The sequence below is a fragment of the Pempheris klunzingeri genome, chromosome 22 (assembly GCF_042242105.1).
Source record: "Pempheris klunzingeri isolate RE-2024b chromosome 22, fPemKlu1.hap1, whole genome shotgun sequence".
Classification (NCBI taxonomy): Eukaryota; Metazoa; Chordata; class Actinopteri; order Acropomatiformes; family Pempheridae; genus Pempheris; species Pempheris klunzingeri.
This window is the reverse complement of record NC_092033.1, coordinates 3306463-3322330: the sequence shown is the minus strand read 5'-3', so window position 1 is coordinate 3322330 and position 15868 is coordinate 3306463. Positions and strand designations below refer to the sequence as shown.

Below are 15868 nucleotides of genomic sequence, written 5' to 3'. Positions count from 1 at the left end.
AACCAATTGCTAAAGATCATTGGTATAAATGTGGTCTATACAGGTTGATGACTCAGCGGTCACCTCATTACTATACACTCTGTTTGGTAGAAGCATAACTTGGATTATTTGTAAATCTACAATAATTACACTTAATGTTTTTACTCTGGGTGTATTTTTTTTAATGATTGTGGTTTGCATAAATGAACTACTCATGTAAAGAATGGGAGGGAGAAAGACATGAGGACTGTGTGTGTGTGTGTGTGTGTGTGTGTGTGTGTGTGTGTGTGTGTGTGTGTGTGAAAGAGCAATTATTATGCTATGTGTTATGGGAGTTGCTAACTAGCTAACATTAGCTAGCTAAACAGGCTAAGCCAAGCTGTTTAGCTAGCTAATGTTAGCTAAACAACACACAGAATAAAAAACAAAACACAACTAAGAAGTAAAGCAGATTTAAAAGAAAATGAATTTGAAGCAATGGTATTAGTTAGCTTAGATTTGTGTCTCGGTTCTTAGCTCTACTGGCAATTTGTTGAACATTTAAGCAGATAGCAGGTAGATGTCTAACTTACCTGTTCCTGTGCTTCGGCATCATCATGTTCACCTTTAGCACCTTTTAGGTCAGCGTAGCAGACGTCAGACTTGACTTGAGGACGAATCACTGGACACCAACCAGAGAGATATTACGCACACTGACCGCCGTGTTGTATTGGCCAAAAGCTTAAAAATGCTGAATTAGCATTAGCAAAGTGCTGAATTCTGACTGTAGCGTGCTTTTTGCATTATGTTCTTACGCCCCTCGCCTAGACAAAATGGCGTGTTTCCAGCAGGTGGGAACCTCCATCTTTATGGATGATAGGACTGAGACAAGACTGAGACAAAACAGACTGGGACGCTCTGCAAAGGAGGATTATTGCATGTAATTTTTTCCTGTAAATGATTAATAACTTACTCTGAATGCAGCTTTGTCACTTCTACATTCACCTGCCTTATAGGCTTACACATGGTATTTTTTATTTATGCTGCATATCTGTGATTGCTGCTGTTTTTGCACACCTCTGGCACTAGCAGATGTGAACCACCAGATGACAGCAATGTGCTTACACTTTAGCTTTGTTATGCATTCATCATCAGCTCCCTGCACAATGATGTCTTTCTGCTGATTCTCCTCAGTCTGAATCTTGTGTCTTAGCCTTTGTTGTTATATTTCCTGAATACATTTCATCCACTTATTTATGTTACATGCTGCAAGATAACAAATGCAGACTATTTACCATTTAAGATTAGAGCCTTGAATTTATTATTTCAATACAAAAAGCTCCATAAATTTGTATTTTTACATCAATATTTTATATGAACAGCATTTTTTTAACCATCATCAATTAATGAAATGTCACGTGGATCACTCATTATAGATGTTATGTATGTTCATACAAAAATAGTGCAATTAGAATAGTGTATAACATAATACACCCTCATACGATGTAATGCAATATAATGCAACAGAATATACTATAATTTAATGCACTGTTATGCAATATAATAATATTATGTTCTATTTTTGTTATTTCTGTCATAAATGATATGTCTGAGTGGGGGGGTGGGGGCAGAGAGAGAGAGAGAGAGAGAGAGAGCTCTCTGGTGTGTGTGTGTGTTGCTTCAGCAGCTCGGTTCAGGCAGCAGACGGCGGCTCCCATCCACCGTCCTCCTCCTCCTTCTCCTCCTCCTCCTCCTCCTCTTATTTCCACCTCTCCCTCCTCTCCCGGTTCGCTCTCCCCTGTCTGATCTGCAGCCGGCTCGGAGAAATGTCCGCCAGGCCAGGATTTTACCGGCAGGAGCTGAACAAGACCGTGTGGGAGGTCCCGGAGCGGTACCAGAACCTGACGCCGGTGGGCTCCGGAGCTTACGGCTCGGTGTGGTGAGTGTGTGTGTGTGTGTGTGTGTGTGTGTGTGTGTGTGTGTGTGTGTGTGGAGCGGCTGGAGGGGCGAGGCTGCACCGCCACAACATTTACCGTATATTGGTCATGATGCATCAGCATAGCCATGAGTTCATGTAGGCTGTGCCTGTGGAAACTGGTCAGGATTATATTGTTGTCTGCAGGATTGACATTCAATGAGATAAACAGGAGATAACTGTATTACTTTTATGTTTCAGTATGCAGATGGATGATGTTTCTGTATGTGCATCGTTGTCAGATGTATAGAGAGACTTGTTTATATCTCACAGCTCACTGTCTGCTGCTCTATACGTGTGGAGGGGAATTAATGAGACAGCATCAGCACAGGAATTTCCCAAATAATCCCCCCACCCCCCCACCCCCCACACACACATACACACACACACACACACACACACACACACACACACACACAGTTTCTATACACTAGATATGAGGGGGAACTCTGCAGAGGCTGCTGTGGTGGGACCTTGATGCATGCCACATCTGGAAAGGGAGCACAGTGCAAGCCCGACACTTTGAAGCCCTGCAGGAGGTGCATGCATGATGATTTAACATATTCCCATCACACACCTGCACACCCGCCCTCCTCTCTGCATGCCCCTCTGTGTGTTTGTTGAATGCAGACATTTCCAGCCTCTCAACATGCATTTGCTCAGCTGGTGGGATCCCGTTGCCATGGCGATGTGTCATGGCGATAACCACCTCCGACAGTCAATATTAATTAAGCTGTAATAGCAGGCTGACACCTAAGGAAAAGAGGATGGAGTGGAGTTTTTTTTTTTTTGTGGCTGTTCCTTGTGGGAGAGACAAGATGAAGATGTTAAAGCTTTTTCACACAACCTTGCATGTTGGCAGCACGTCGATGGCAGTGAGAAGTAACTGTTAAGACTGCTCTGAAAATCTTCCACAGAACCCCAAACTATTTTTACAAAGCTTTGCAAGAAAAGGGAAACTCTCTCTGCATTTATATTATCTTCCAGTTGAAATGGCCCACCTGCACCGCCTTTGCCCTCGAGTCGACAACACCCCAACTGAAGCATAACCCCACTAAGCCTGCCCAGACTGCAAGGAGAAACATCAAAATTTGTGGAAATTTCCCTAAATCCTGCAAGTCTAAGTCCAAATCCTGTGATGCTTTGTAGCAAAAGCATGAAAGAGGCAGAAGATTTAATGTCAGTGAATCCAAATATCTCCAGATGGAGCGCTAACTCTGTGCTGTTTAGGAGACAGTGTGGAGTTGGCTGTTAAATCTTGATAAATCATTCTTTGTTTGGGCTCTCTTAATGTAGGCGAATACATTTCCCTAACTGCCACTTACAATTTTGGCTCCTAGCTGAGTGCACTGCATCTTATCCTCACTTCGTCAGACAGTCTTTGTCCCAGAAGTGTAGGAGAGGCGGTGGTTGTGGAATAGGATCACTCTCCCACCACATTGCAGGACTTCATCCGAGCATGAAAACGATACAGAGCTCATATCCTGGCCCGTTTAGCCACACCCCTTCTTGCCATTATGTGCGTCCTCAGAAAGGAGGCTATATTGCAACAGCTGACTTCCTGTCAAGTCAGACGTTAATTAAGACACTTTCTGAAATCACAGGAGATGGGATGTGCTTCTCCATTGGAGCTCCGCTGTATGATTCAGGCTCCCCCAGGAGTGTTTTGTGCATAAACATCTAGGCGGCTTTAAAGCTCTGCTCAGAATAGCACACGAGTGAAAATTTAGAGAGCTGGATCATGACTTTGCTTTCAGCTGTTTCAGGCGCCCTCATTTGATTTTTGGACACTCATGCTTGCAAATGCATGTCGTGCATGTTATCAAAGCCTCCGTTCAATGGCACAGGAATCTCGTCTTTGTTTACGGGGAAAATGTTGCCCTGAACATTGTGGTGTTTGTATTTATTATTCATGATCTCTAAAGTTGTGATCCAGAGTTCTTTGTAATACAATTTTCTCATATCCATCTATTGCTCTGAATACCTCTTTCTAGGACTTTATAATGGGAATATAAATAGGACTATTTTAATGAGCGTGGTCGGTGTATACACCACCAGTGATCAGTCTGAGCTTTCTATTTTTCCCCACCTGCCATATTCTAAAGGTGTCCATTTTAACTTGTGTTTTTAACATAGTTGATTATATTGAAGTGTATAATGTTCAGGTGTTACTAAATATGTGGATGTTTTTATCCCTCAGCGCTGGCGAAACTGATTTTGATGGTCACAGTGTGACCTCACACATTTATGGCCATAACTCAAGAATTCACACTCAAGTGTTTAATCGGATGAAATGATGGAGTGGTGACACTTTATGTCCAAAAGGTCAAAGGTCAGTTTCACCGTGGCAACAAAATGTTTCGCAAAAACACTTTTCTGGATGTTATTTAATGCTGTAACTTAGGAGCAGGAAGGGAGGTTGTGAACTCTCATTTGGTTGGATGCTGAGTTGATGAAACTTTTTCTTGGTCTGGACATACACGGATGTAAACTCAAGCTACTCCACAATCTTTCCATTGACCTCTGTTTCGGATTACTGCTCTAAATTGTTGGTGTCTGGAAGCCGTTTCCCGCCACACAGGAAGATGTGTTTTGTGTCTGGTTTGGTTGGAATTATCAGAAGGTCTTGAAAGTTAAGATTAGAGGATTGGCAGCCCAAGACAAGGCATCATATAGAGAATACATACGTGAACTGAAATCCCATTACTAAAACTCTTTCTTAAACTACACACACACACAAAGAACATTCCTCCACACACCACCCAGCATTGCCCTGCATTTTAATTTCCATCTCCAGCCATTGTCAGCGACTTTCTCATGGCAAGACTTGATTAGCATCTGGGGGATGGGGGTTTAGACTACAACATGTGTGTGTGTGTGTGTGTGTGTGTGTGTGTATGTGTGATGTTGGGAGGGAGGGTAGGATGGTTCCACAATCTACCACTTGAGATGCACAGTAAAACAGCTCTCATCATTTATCTCAAATAGAGCCTTGGTCTCTCACTAAAACCACTTGAGACTGCAGGCATGAGGTCAAGGATCCGACAAGCTCTTATAATCCATTATAGCTAGAGCTGAAGAACTTATACCCCCATCGCCCATGGGAGAGGGGGAACTGAAAGACACAGAAATAGAGTTTAGACAGAGGATGGTACAGTAGGTGTAAGCGAGTATATTAGCTAGTAAGGAATGACTATGCAGAGATTTTAGAGCTGCAAAGCACAGACATAAAAGAGCGGGGGATCGAAAGTACAAAGCTGATTTAATAATTTAACATGCACTGCTTCTTGAATTCTGATAAGTCATGAGACAAAAAGTTTGGAGGACTGAGCACTGTTATATCCCCAGCCTAATCCACGCTCACTGTCTCCTCAGCTTCCGGCCGTCAAAGCCTCAATCACACTGAATATTCTCATTTCTGCTTCTGTTTCTTGAGACAAAAAGAGGGCCGGTTTCGGACGAGCCGAGACTGAACATCAAGAGAGAATAAGCACTAAGCTGATCGAGGCTGCTTTCATCTCATGTCAGCGTGTGTAACATCTGTTCAGCTAACCAGGACTTTGGCATGAAGCCTTTCATTTGGATAACTATGAATAAAACATGACATGCTTAATTTCTCCTGTTGAAATCGTTTGATTGTAGATTGGAGATACGATAAACCGAGCAGAAAACCAGATTGGGCTTCTGATTTGTTGCTGGTCTTGTTTGGGTAGCTGGAAGTGCGAGTGTGTGTGTGTGTGTGTGTGTGTGTGTGTGTATGATATAGTCTATACAGAGATAGTTTGACATATTGGAAAACAGAAGATCAATACCACTTTGATGTTTGTCCGTTCAGCTAACAGCCAGTTAGCGTAGCTTAGCATAATGACTGGACACGGGGGGAAACAGGCAGCTGGCCAACAACAATAAACAAAACCTCTGGAAGTAACTGCATCTGGCCAAGAAATAATCTCACACATAACCCCTGTAAAACCACAAATCTGTTTTGTATAAATTAAGAAATATGATATTATTATCCAGCTCTAGAAATGCTGATATATATATCCAGTATTCATGCTAAGCTATGCTAACTAGCTGCTGGCTGTACTGTAGCATTTATATTCAGCGTAACAAGCATGTTTCCCAAAATGTCCATTTATTAATTTAAATGCAATAAATTGGTGCAGTATTTAATGCAAGAAACAAACCCTGCAGACATTAATCTGAGGAGAAAATTATAATTTTCTCTCAGTATTTGCAAGTCAGTACCTTCCCCCCATTTCAAATATATGCTAATCATATAGGTTTATCCCTTGATTTAATCAGAATGAATCACATTAACTGATAAGATCAGAAAATGTACATAAGAGCACTTTGTGAATAAACAGTGGACTTGAATCCTCTCACATATTAGCTGTCCCTTCCCCCTCTTCCTTTTTGAAACCAGAGATGCATTAAGAGCTTGGATATAAAAAAGACAAAAGAAGAGGGGAGAAATCAATGCCTGTGCTGGGCCGTGTGTGCTGACAGCAGCACAGTCAGACCCATGTATGGAAGATGACAGGGAGGACGGTATGTGTGATGCGGTGAGGCCTGGTTCATGTCAGAGACGGAGGAGACTGGCTGCTGTCCTGGACGAAGCCCGGCAGGAACATCCGGACTGGCAGCGGGTGATTACACGACAGAGAGCCACATGAACGCACTCAACCGTGCAAGAGTGTAGTTTACTCATGCATGTGAGCATTATAGGCCTCCATGAAATGATACAGTAATATTTACAGTGGGCTTCATACTGTGGAGAAAACAGGAGACACGCATCAGTTGGTAGACACTTCCACTCTGTCACAAGGTGACCATATACCTGCTGTGAGCTGCATGTTTGCAGGTTTTTCAAAAAAGAAATTAGAGTTTACATAATTCACACAGGCTCCCTCCATGGATAGTTTGGGTACATTTTAGACAGATGTGGTTATGAAACTGGTTGCATAATGCAGGCTGTATTTCTGAGCCTGCTTTGGGCCACGCTGAGATCGAGATTGTGATTGAGATTAGACAGATATTGTAAATACACTTTCTCTCGCTCTTCCTCTGAGTTAGATGAGAAATGCCACTTTTTGGCATCTTCTTCTTGGACACTCAAGGAAGTCACTGTACCACAAAATATTCTGCAACATTTTTATGCTTTTTACACTGTTTTCAGTCTTAATGCTAAATTAAGGTAAATGTCAAACTATCTCTGATGAAACACTATAGGCAAAACCATTGTTTTTTTCATGCACTGGTCAGTTTTGAAATTTTGGGCTATTTTACTTCTGTAACATCCCGTCCTCTTTCAGTTTGTTTTATTACAGGTTGTCAATAGAGACGCCTCTAGGTTTCTACTAAATTCATATTTTTAGGAGCTGTTCTCTCAAAATGAGTTTTTTTTTCCATCTACTAACTTCCCAGTTTTATTCCTCTCTATATTCTGGAGGTTTTTACAGAGAGGTTTGTTCATATATTATTCATAGCCAGATTTATATAACATTTTATTCCTAAAAACATGGTGAAAACTGTTTTTTATGGCTGCTGACAGTATTTTCTGATTCTTGGGGTGATAAAAAGATATCCAACATTTCCTTTGGCTCTAAAATGTCATCAAAATAAAACAATGGCTCATTTGCATATTTAAACATAACATTTTTACCCTGTTCACCTGTAGCGTGGGAGGTAGTGTGAGGATTTGATTGGTCACTATACTGGATAGTTATCGTTCTGATGCAGCCACTGCTGTTTCTGCTTATTGTCATTGTTTGGATGCCTCTTGTAGCTTGAAGGCTTTTTTCTACAGTTGCATTCAAACTGAACATCATGCAGGCAGAAATCCATCGCTGAAAAGTCAGTAATTGCACCCACAGTAGTATAAAGCAGATCAGTGTGCTGTGCAGCAATTATTTTGAGTATGCAGGTGTGTTATGTGTGCAGTTTTGTTTTATCACAGTCAAAAACATTCTCACTATATTGCATTTCATAAACTGTGTCACTGTCTCCACCCTCATCTAAAACTGACAGCTGGATGCACCAGGCCAAACAGTATTCTGCTGCAGATATTGCGCAAAAAAGATTGTTGATCAAGATGTTCTATTAAGCACTTAAGTAAAACAGGTTGTGGTTTCCATGGTATGAGCCATTACTGAGAAATCCCTGAACATCACACATTCAGAAGAATTTCACACGTTAGTAAGGGGGGATTTCCCCTTCAAGTGATCGGAAAACACTCAGATAAACTAATAGTAAAGAGTTTTATACCATGTGTCAAGTCAGTTTTACATGTAAATATGCAGTATAGATGGTCCTCTCAGTGATCTCTCTGACTTTCTTTGACTTTTCCAGTGTTTCACTTCTTGCTTCTTGCTGTGCTTCTGCAGTGCTGAGCAGCGTTTCCCAATTCTCAACCATGTTTCCTTCCTGTTTTGTTTGTTCTGCTCTCTGATGGCTGTAATATTTTTATTGTTTTTCTGAGCGCTGAAAAGACAGTGGCACCGCAAAGGCAGTGGCAGCAGCAGCAGCAGCAGGGTGCAGCGTCGGATATGTGGAATGACATTTACATTTTAAAAGAGCAGATGAAACGAACCCCTGCACTTTCACTATATCTGACATCCTCACTTCTCTTGATTCCACCACATCCTCTTTCACCTTCGGTGTCTGTCTGCATTAGTCTCCGTCAGCCTGTCTCTCTCTCTTCCCCAACTCTCAGTCATGTATCACTAATATACAGGCAAACTCTCAGTATCATCAGCTGATATCAGGTTTGAAATTTTGGGAATGATGGGAAATAAAGACTATAAAGCTTTAAATGATACTGGTCAAAACATACAATCACAGATAATATGAACAGCTGGCAAACACAGTGACAAATACATTGATTGCAATGGGTATGAAGGAATATATATATATAATATATATATGCAGTTATAGAAGGGATAATAAAGGCTTTGAGAGCAGACATTTTTGGTTTGGGGACCTTGAAAATGCTTGAAAAGTCATACAAACTCTGAGCACATTGTATCTTGTTTGTGATGGTTTCTTAACAAAAATGAAGCATGAAAACGACAGTTTTTCTTTTTTTTTGCCAAAAAAATAATGTGCAGCACTGAGTTTAGCTTTGCATCGTGACAGGAAATTGGAAAACAGCCTGTTTAGCTCTTTCTAAAGGTTCTAAGCTAGCTAAGCTAACTATCAACAGTCAACAGCAGTATTTCCAAAATGTCAACCTATCGATTTAAAATCCAATTTGGGTCCCAGTCTAATTAGCATTATGACTTTGATTAGAAAATACCCAGCTTTATGAAGTCACCCCAACGTATTAATGACACTGGTGATGGTAAACAGTTTAAGTGTATGGAATAACGTTGAGATGGAAGTTTTTAATATCTCTTTCTCTCTGCTTTCTCTCTCCAGCTCGGCGTACGATGTTGTCTTGCGGCAGAAGGTTGCAGTGAAGAAGCTGTCCAGGCCTTTTCAATCTCTGATCCACAGCCGCCGCTCCTACCGGGAACTCCGGCTGCTCAAGCACATGAAACACGAGAATGTTAGTGCTCCTTATAAAAATACCCACAGACAGACAGACTCTCTGCATGTTTCCGCTCTGTCATTGATCAGCTCTGATCGCCTCTCTCTCTCTCTCTCTCTCTCTGTCGTTGCAGGTAATAGGGCTGCTGGACGTCTTCACACCTGCTGCAGCGCTGGAGGACTTCAATGAACTGTAAATCTTTCTCCCTGTAATGTTTACTCCAACATGTACAGCTGTCCACGCCTCAGCAAAAATGCAAAGATCCTGTTATTAGAGGGCAGAGTGGTGTTGGTGGAGGCGACCCCGGGGGATTATGGGCTTGCGGAGATGTCTGACGGTTGCCATGGCAGCATCACTATGTTCTCCTCTACAGTGAAACTCCCCCAATCCCCCACACCCCCCAATTCACTCGTACACTCTCCCACTTTTCCAGCTACCTGGTGACTAACCTGATGGGCGCAGACCTCAATAACATCGTTAAATTTCAGAGGTTGTCAGACGAGCACGTGCAGTTCTTAATTTATCAGCTTCTCCGCGGCCTCAAGGTAATAAACTGCACGATGAAACACCTGCTGTATGCCATACTGAATGCAGCATGCATAATATATGTTTTAGCATGCAGATAGCATACCACAGGTTCCCAGCCCTGCCAGTGCAACTGATCAGTCAGTGTTTAGGTTGCTATGGTCATGTTTGCCTTCATTCTACCAACTTGGAGCGGCAGAAGTGGATCATTTATCCATTACTTTTATTGTCTAGTTTTTCAAACATCAATGCATTTCTTTTAGTTATCTAATTCAGCCATTTATCCATTTTTTAAGCAAACTATTCCCATAATGCTTAGCTGAGTATTTAAACCATCAGTCCATTGATTTCAGGTAACTGTTTAGACTCTCTGGTCGCTTGCCAACCAGTTTATGCACCTTCTTATCTGCATCATGTAATGTTTAGGTGTTACAGCTCACTCAATATCTGAATATATATATTTTTTTAAATCAAATCATTGAGCTTCATTTGCACCCCTGGTTGGGAATCACTGTGGTCTATCAAGCTTAAAGTGAATGCTGCCTGTCAGCAATCCACAGCCTATGTTGCACAAACACTCCTTTTGTTTATATTGAGTTTGACATGCTGTTATTCTTCATGGGTTCTGTCCAAAGCTTGCATGATAACGCTGCATCAGTCCAGCGGCCAGCAGGGCCGGCTGCTCAGCCTTCCTGGTTACCATGGGACAGACAAAAGCAGTCTCCCTTTAGACAGGGGCTAACATGGTGAGCTGCACTGTTGACCCCTGTCTCCCTTTATGTCCTGTCTCTCCTCTCTCCTCTCTCCTCTGTCCTCCCCCATCCTCCTGCCCCACCCCACCGCCTGTCGAACAGTACATCCATTCAGCGGGATTGATCCACAGAGTGAGTGCCTTCTCTTTGCTCTTCTTGTTATTGTGACCATCAAGTTTGAGAAAACATAGCACCAATTGCCTGGTTGAAAATAAAAATTTTAACCTCCAAACGTACGGCTTTCTCCTTGTAGTTCCCCAAAAGAAGCTTTAAGGTTGGAAAAGTCATCTCATTCACTTCAGTCTGATATTTTGGCATTTATGGGAAAACTTTTTGTTTTTTGGCAAACTCTGGGATCTTCACCAGATAAAGTTCCTTTGGTCTAAACACTGTTTTGCTGCACAGCATGCATATTAAGGGCCTAAACCCTGTATTTCAGTCTTTAAAAAAATGATTCTAGCTTTTTTAAAAAGTTTGATGACAAACAACTTTGAATCTTAAATACAAAAATGAGTTTACAGAAGAGCATCCAGCCGTAATGTAGATAAAACTTCTTCAAGGTTGTTAAAGTTGGGTAAAATCTAGTTCCCTGGACAGAAGGAGTGAATATTTAATCTTTGGCTATAAATAGAAACGTCAGTCGGATACCAGACTCAAAATAGGTTGTGCAGCGACATTAAAAGTACAGGAGTGACCAGTTAATACCGGTGCTTATGAGAGTAATGTCTATGCTCTGTGTGAGTGGTGCCTGCTGTTTTATATTCACATCCATCCATGTCCCTGAAGATACGTCTTTATTCTACTCATCTGTTCGCTTTTCTATCTTTCCCAGGACCTCAAGCCAAGTAACGTGGCAGTAAATGAGGACTGCGAGCTGAGGGTGAGAATGACTTACAGTGGAAACCTACGAATCCTTCTCTATGAACTCCATCAATCAAAGAACTTCCTGTTTCACAGATCCTTGACTTTGGACTGGCTAGACAGACGGATGATGAGATGACGGGGTACGTTGCGACTCGCTGGTATCGAGCGCCAGAGATCATGCTGAACTGGATGCACTACAATCAGAATGGTGAGATGCCATCAAATAAAAGACGTTAAATAAGGTTTTCTTTCTGACGCAAACTCATGAAATGTTAATTAAATGATTCAAACCTCTAGTGTGTCTTTTCCAGTTGATATTTGGTCAGTGGGATGCATTATGGGAGAGCTGCTGAAGGGAAAAGTCCTTTTTCCTGGCACTGACTGTATCCTTTATCAGCATGGCAAGAGTCCACTGCAATTTGCAGCTTTTTCCCCTCTTAGCCTTCCATTACCTCTTTAAAGAGCCCTGTGGACACCAGAGCTCTTGTGGATTTGCATCACAATTCTGGGCCTTTCTGAAGGGGAGGTGTGGCAGCACAGACAAGTGGGGAATGAAAAGGAGTGATCACAAAAGGCTGAATTATCTAGATTGTTGTCTTCGGTGTCTGAGCGAAGAGTTAAAATGAATTTGATTTACTGATCTTACTCATGTTGTGGGACTTGCTTTCCAGAACTGTTGGCTTTCACAAACCTTAACCCCCCCTGCACTAAGATATCGACCAGCTGAAGAGAATCATGGAGGTTGTTGGGACTCCGACACCCGAGCTGTTAAAGAAGATTTGCTCTGAACATGTGAGAGAGGGAGGAGTGAACAGAGGGATGACTGGGAAGAGCGATTTTGATTAAACGAAATGTGAAAACAAATCCGTTATGAACTCATTGTGTTGCTTCTACTGACGAAAGCAACCTCTTGTAATTGATTAGTCATCCCACTGACATGGCTGCTGATTGTATAGTCAATATGCGTGAGTGTTGGAGTGATTGATCACTAAACGTCTGACACCAAGTGATCCACATTGTTACATGCCATGTGTTAAATACTGGTCTGTATTTGCAGGCGCAGAAGTACATCCAGTCTCTGCCCTTCATGCCCCAACAGGACCTGGAAAAGATCTTCAGAGGAGCAAATCCGCTAGGTGGGTGATGCACCGCAGATTAGATTATCAGCTCCTTAAATTCAATTGAGAGCTTTCGAGAGGCTGCTAAAGTTCAAGTTGCTTTCTCTATATTGCAAATTAGAAATTCAGTTATACAGTTTTGGCACCTTGGGTTATATCCCAGCCCTCCTTCACCCCTCTGTTGGCTTCTGTCTGTGGTCAGCTGTCGATCTATTGAAGCGTATGCTGGTTCTGGACTGTGATGGGAGGATCTCGGCCAGCGAGGCTCTGTCCCACCCCTACTTCTCACAGTACCACGACCCAGACGACGAGCCAGAGGCCCCGCCTTATGATCAAACACTGGAGAGTAAAGACCGAACTCTAGAAGAATGGAAAGGTAAAGGAAAGGAACACAATGTTTGGTTTAATAAATACTCATTTCCACTATTGTTCTTGATGGGAAACAGCAACAAAACAGATCCACAGCATTAAATAAATGTGTGTTTATGTCAAATAAATGCTCCGACTTCCTCTTACACACAATTTTTAAAGTGCACAAACGAAGCTGCAGGGCTTTTAACTTTTAGGATTATGCAACGATGAGTTTAAGCTTGTATGTTTGTTGCAGGAATGCTGACTACCGTACCAAAGTGTTAGGGCATGGATATTTAGAAATGCCATCTATAACAACATGAATGTGATTACGCTTCATTTCAGCAGGGAGTTTCATGGTTTGTGAAAAGGCCCTGAGTTGATGTGAGTCACGGTGGATGCTTGGTTTGCTTCCTAATTTTGAGTTTCTCTGATAGACCAGTACACTAAGCTGAACAAGCACAAGTATGGTAGCACAGAATAAAATGTGAGGATTCATTGGTTTTTATTTTAAATGACCTTTTGTTGTGACAATAAAACAGTTTAAGCAGGTTTGAAATATTCTTTATGTGGTTCAAACCATGATGAGCACTTTTAACGTCTTCTTTTCCCATGATACTCTCCCATTTATGTGCATAGAGTTGGTATTCGAAGAGGTGAGCAGCTTCAAAGCATCCGGCAGCAAGACTGATAGCCTTCAGGTGGAGCAGTAAGCCTCTTTCTGCTCTGCCTCGAACATTACCTGAAGAAGGACCACGTACTCAGCGAGCAGGAGAAGGACTGTGGCAAGCCGACTGATGAAAACTCTGCATTCCCTCTGCTCAGTGCGACTGTGTTCGATTGCCTGTCATGAGTTTATTTGAGCAGCAGGGCAACAAGGTCTCCACGGGGCCAGATGCACACATTGCAATCACAGGGAGTATTTCAGAAACTTATAGAGGGAGCTTTCCAGTCAACAAAGTTGCTTCCTCTTATGATTTCCGCTCGGTGGGGGTAAAATGAGGAACCGCTCAATGTGGCTACGTCAGGGATCGCACAGGATGTGAGGATTCATACGAGGGAGCAACTTAAACGGAACTGATAGAAAAGTATCGAAGGAAGGAAAAAAAATGCACACTAGGATTTCCAAAGCAACGACAGAGTGCCGTCTGGTCCCTCATCGTGACAAATGTCATAAGCAGTCACGGCTTTCATATACGGAATTCATGTTTAAAGGCCTGCAGCAATGCCACGTCACGTCAGCTTCGCATTTAGCCTGCATACTACTGCATGATTTTTGTGCATTTTATTATTACAGAATATTACTGGTGCTGCACTGTAACCATAAAGACTGCTTAAGGCATCTGCCACACTGCTGTAAAACCAGCCTGAGGGTCGGAGGGAGGCGTCACCAGGAAATGTGACCAACTTTCAACCTGTTTTATCTTCTTCATTTCCGCAAGGTGAAAGAAATAATACAAAAACAACAAAAAACAGTGAAAATCATCTGCTCCTGCTTACAGAATAGTAAACACCAACTGTGCTATTAATTAGCAAAGTAATTAATATATGCCAAAGCTGGAACAGAGTGACTGTGTTGCAGGTCTGTGTTTACAGAGTGACCTCGCTTCTCATATACAGTTTCAGCTGACGTCTTGATTTCTGATCACCTGCTGGCTTTGGCCGCGCTCCATCAGGTCTCCATAGTTCTCTGCTGTGTCTTTTACAGCCCTGGTTTTGTGTTTACATTAATTAAGATTACGGGCATTTTGTAAACTGTTAGCAACAGTTCCCAGAGGGTGTGTAACCCTGCTGGATGATAATATATTGACTGGTCAAACACTCCAAGCTGAGGATTCTCATAGGAGCTCTTTAATGATCTCCATGTTTTCAGTTTTCATAATGCTACACAGAAAACAATCCAAATTGTAATTCACTCATTAATGACCACAGTATAAAAGTATTGGGGATGTTTTTACCTCCATTGTAGCTATTTTAGCAATGCTGCAGCTCATAGCTTATTGCAACGTTACTATAACCATAATCATCTTAAAGGACGCCCTCACAGGTAATGATTGTACAAGCTGCATGCGCTCAAAGTGTATGCAGATGATTACAACAAATGGCCGACTTCCTCCCTGACATTGTGTTACTCATCTTGCAGCATACTGGAGTTTTAGTTCTACAACCTTCTTGCTGAGGTAGAATTAATCTGGTTGTGTTAAACCACAGAGTGCAGAGCTGACGAGTCACAGGCTTTCCTGTGTAATGCTGAAGGTCAAGAGGTAAAAGGAGACAGCGCTGACATTATGAAATCTACTTCTCTGATTCTAGCTAGAGAAATACAGTCTAGCACCCCAGTCTTGGGTGATCTGATCATGTTTGATGGGATGTTAATGGGATAATTCATTGATATTTACAGTGTTAAAAGAAAACGTGAAGATGAACAAGAGAAAAAGAAGTAAATAAATCAGATTACCAATAAATCAGGTTTATATCTGACACCACTGCAGCTGCGTTTTTACACTTAATTTGGATACTATTGGCAGGTCTAAGGCACATAAAGGTTTTCTAGGTTAGTTTGCCCTGATGTGAAGTAGCAGCACTAGTAGTTCTTTAGGTTAGCTCAAGAGCTACAAGCAAACTTGGACTTAAAACTAGCTAGCAAGGTTAAAGTCTGGTTTAACCTCAAATGTAACTCAGCCACTGGGATTATTTCTACCTCAAAGAAAAATGTGTACAACTAAAACATTTACCTTTTAGGAATCATTTTTGAGGAAAACTATTTTATTTCCCTGTAATTGTCCACACTGGA

At 41.9% G+C, this 15868-nt stretch overlaps 1 protein-coding gene across 1 annotated transcript; it reads left to right on the top strand.

Annotated features, from left to right (window-relative positions):
* Positions 1 to 1784: 1784 nt before the first annotated feature.
* On the top strand, positions 1785 to 13883 carry mapk11 (mitogen-activated protein kinase 11). Its single transcript, XM_070854152.1, has 12 exons — positions 1785 to 1897; positions 9353 to 9482; positions 9598 to 9656; positions 9898 to 10009; positions 10844 to 10873; positions 11574 to 11621; positions 11699 to 11813; positions 11917 to 11988; positions 12318 to 12397; positions 12663 to 12741; positions 12926 to 13099; positions 13714 to 13883. Exons 1-12 carry the CDS (start codon positions 1785 to 1787, stop codon positions 13785 to 13787), a joined length of 1086 nt encoding a protein of 361 aa, XP_070710253.1. The 3' UTR covers positions 13788 to 13883.
* Positions 13884 to 15868: the final 1985 nt, after the last annotated feature.

What these genes read in the sequence shown, in the direction of transcription:
- mapk11 (XM_070854152.1), top strand. Translation starts at nt 1,785, where the DNA reads ATGTCCGCCAGGCCAGGATTTTACCGGCAGGAGCTGAACAAGACCGTG. An exon ending in GGAGCTTACGGCTCGGTGTG is followed by an intron (nt 1,898 to 9,352) that starts GTGAGTGTGTGT and finishes TTCTCTCTCCAG; the next exon opens with CTCGGCGTACGATGTTGTCT. An exon ending in GATGCACTACAATCAGAATG is followed by an intron (nt 11,814 to 11,916) that starts GTGAGATGCCAT and finishes TGTCTTTTCCAG; the next exon opens with TTGATATTTGGTCAGTGGGA.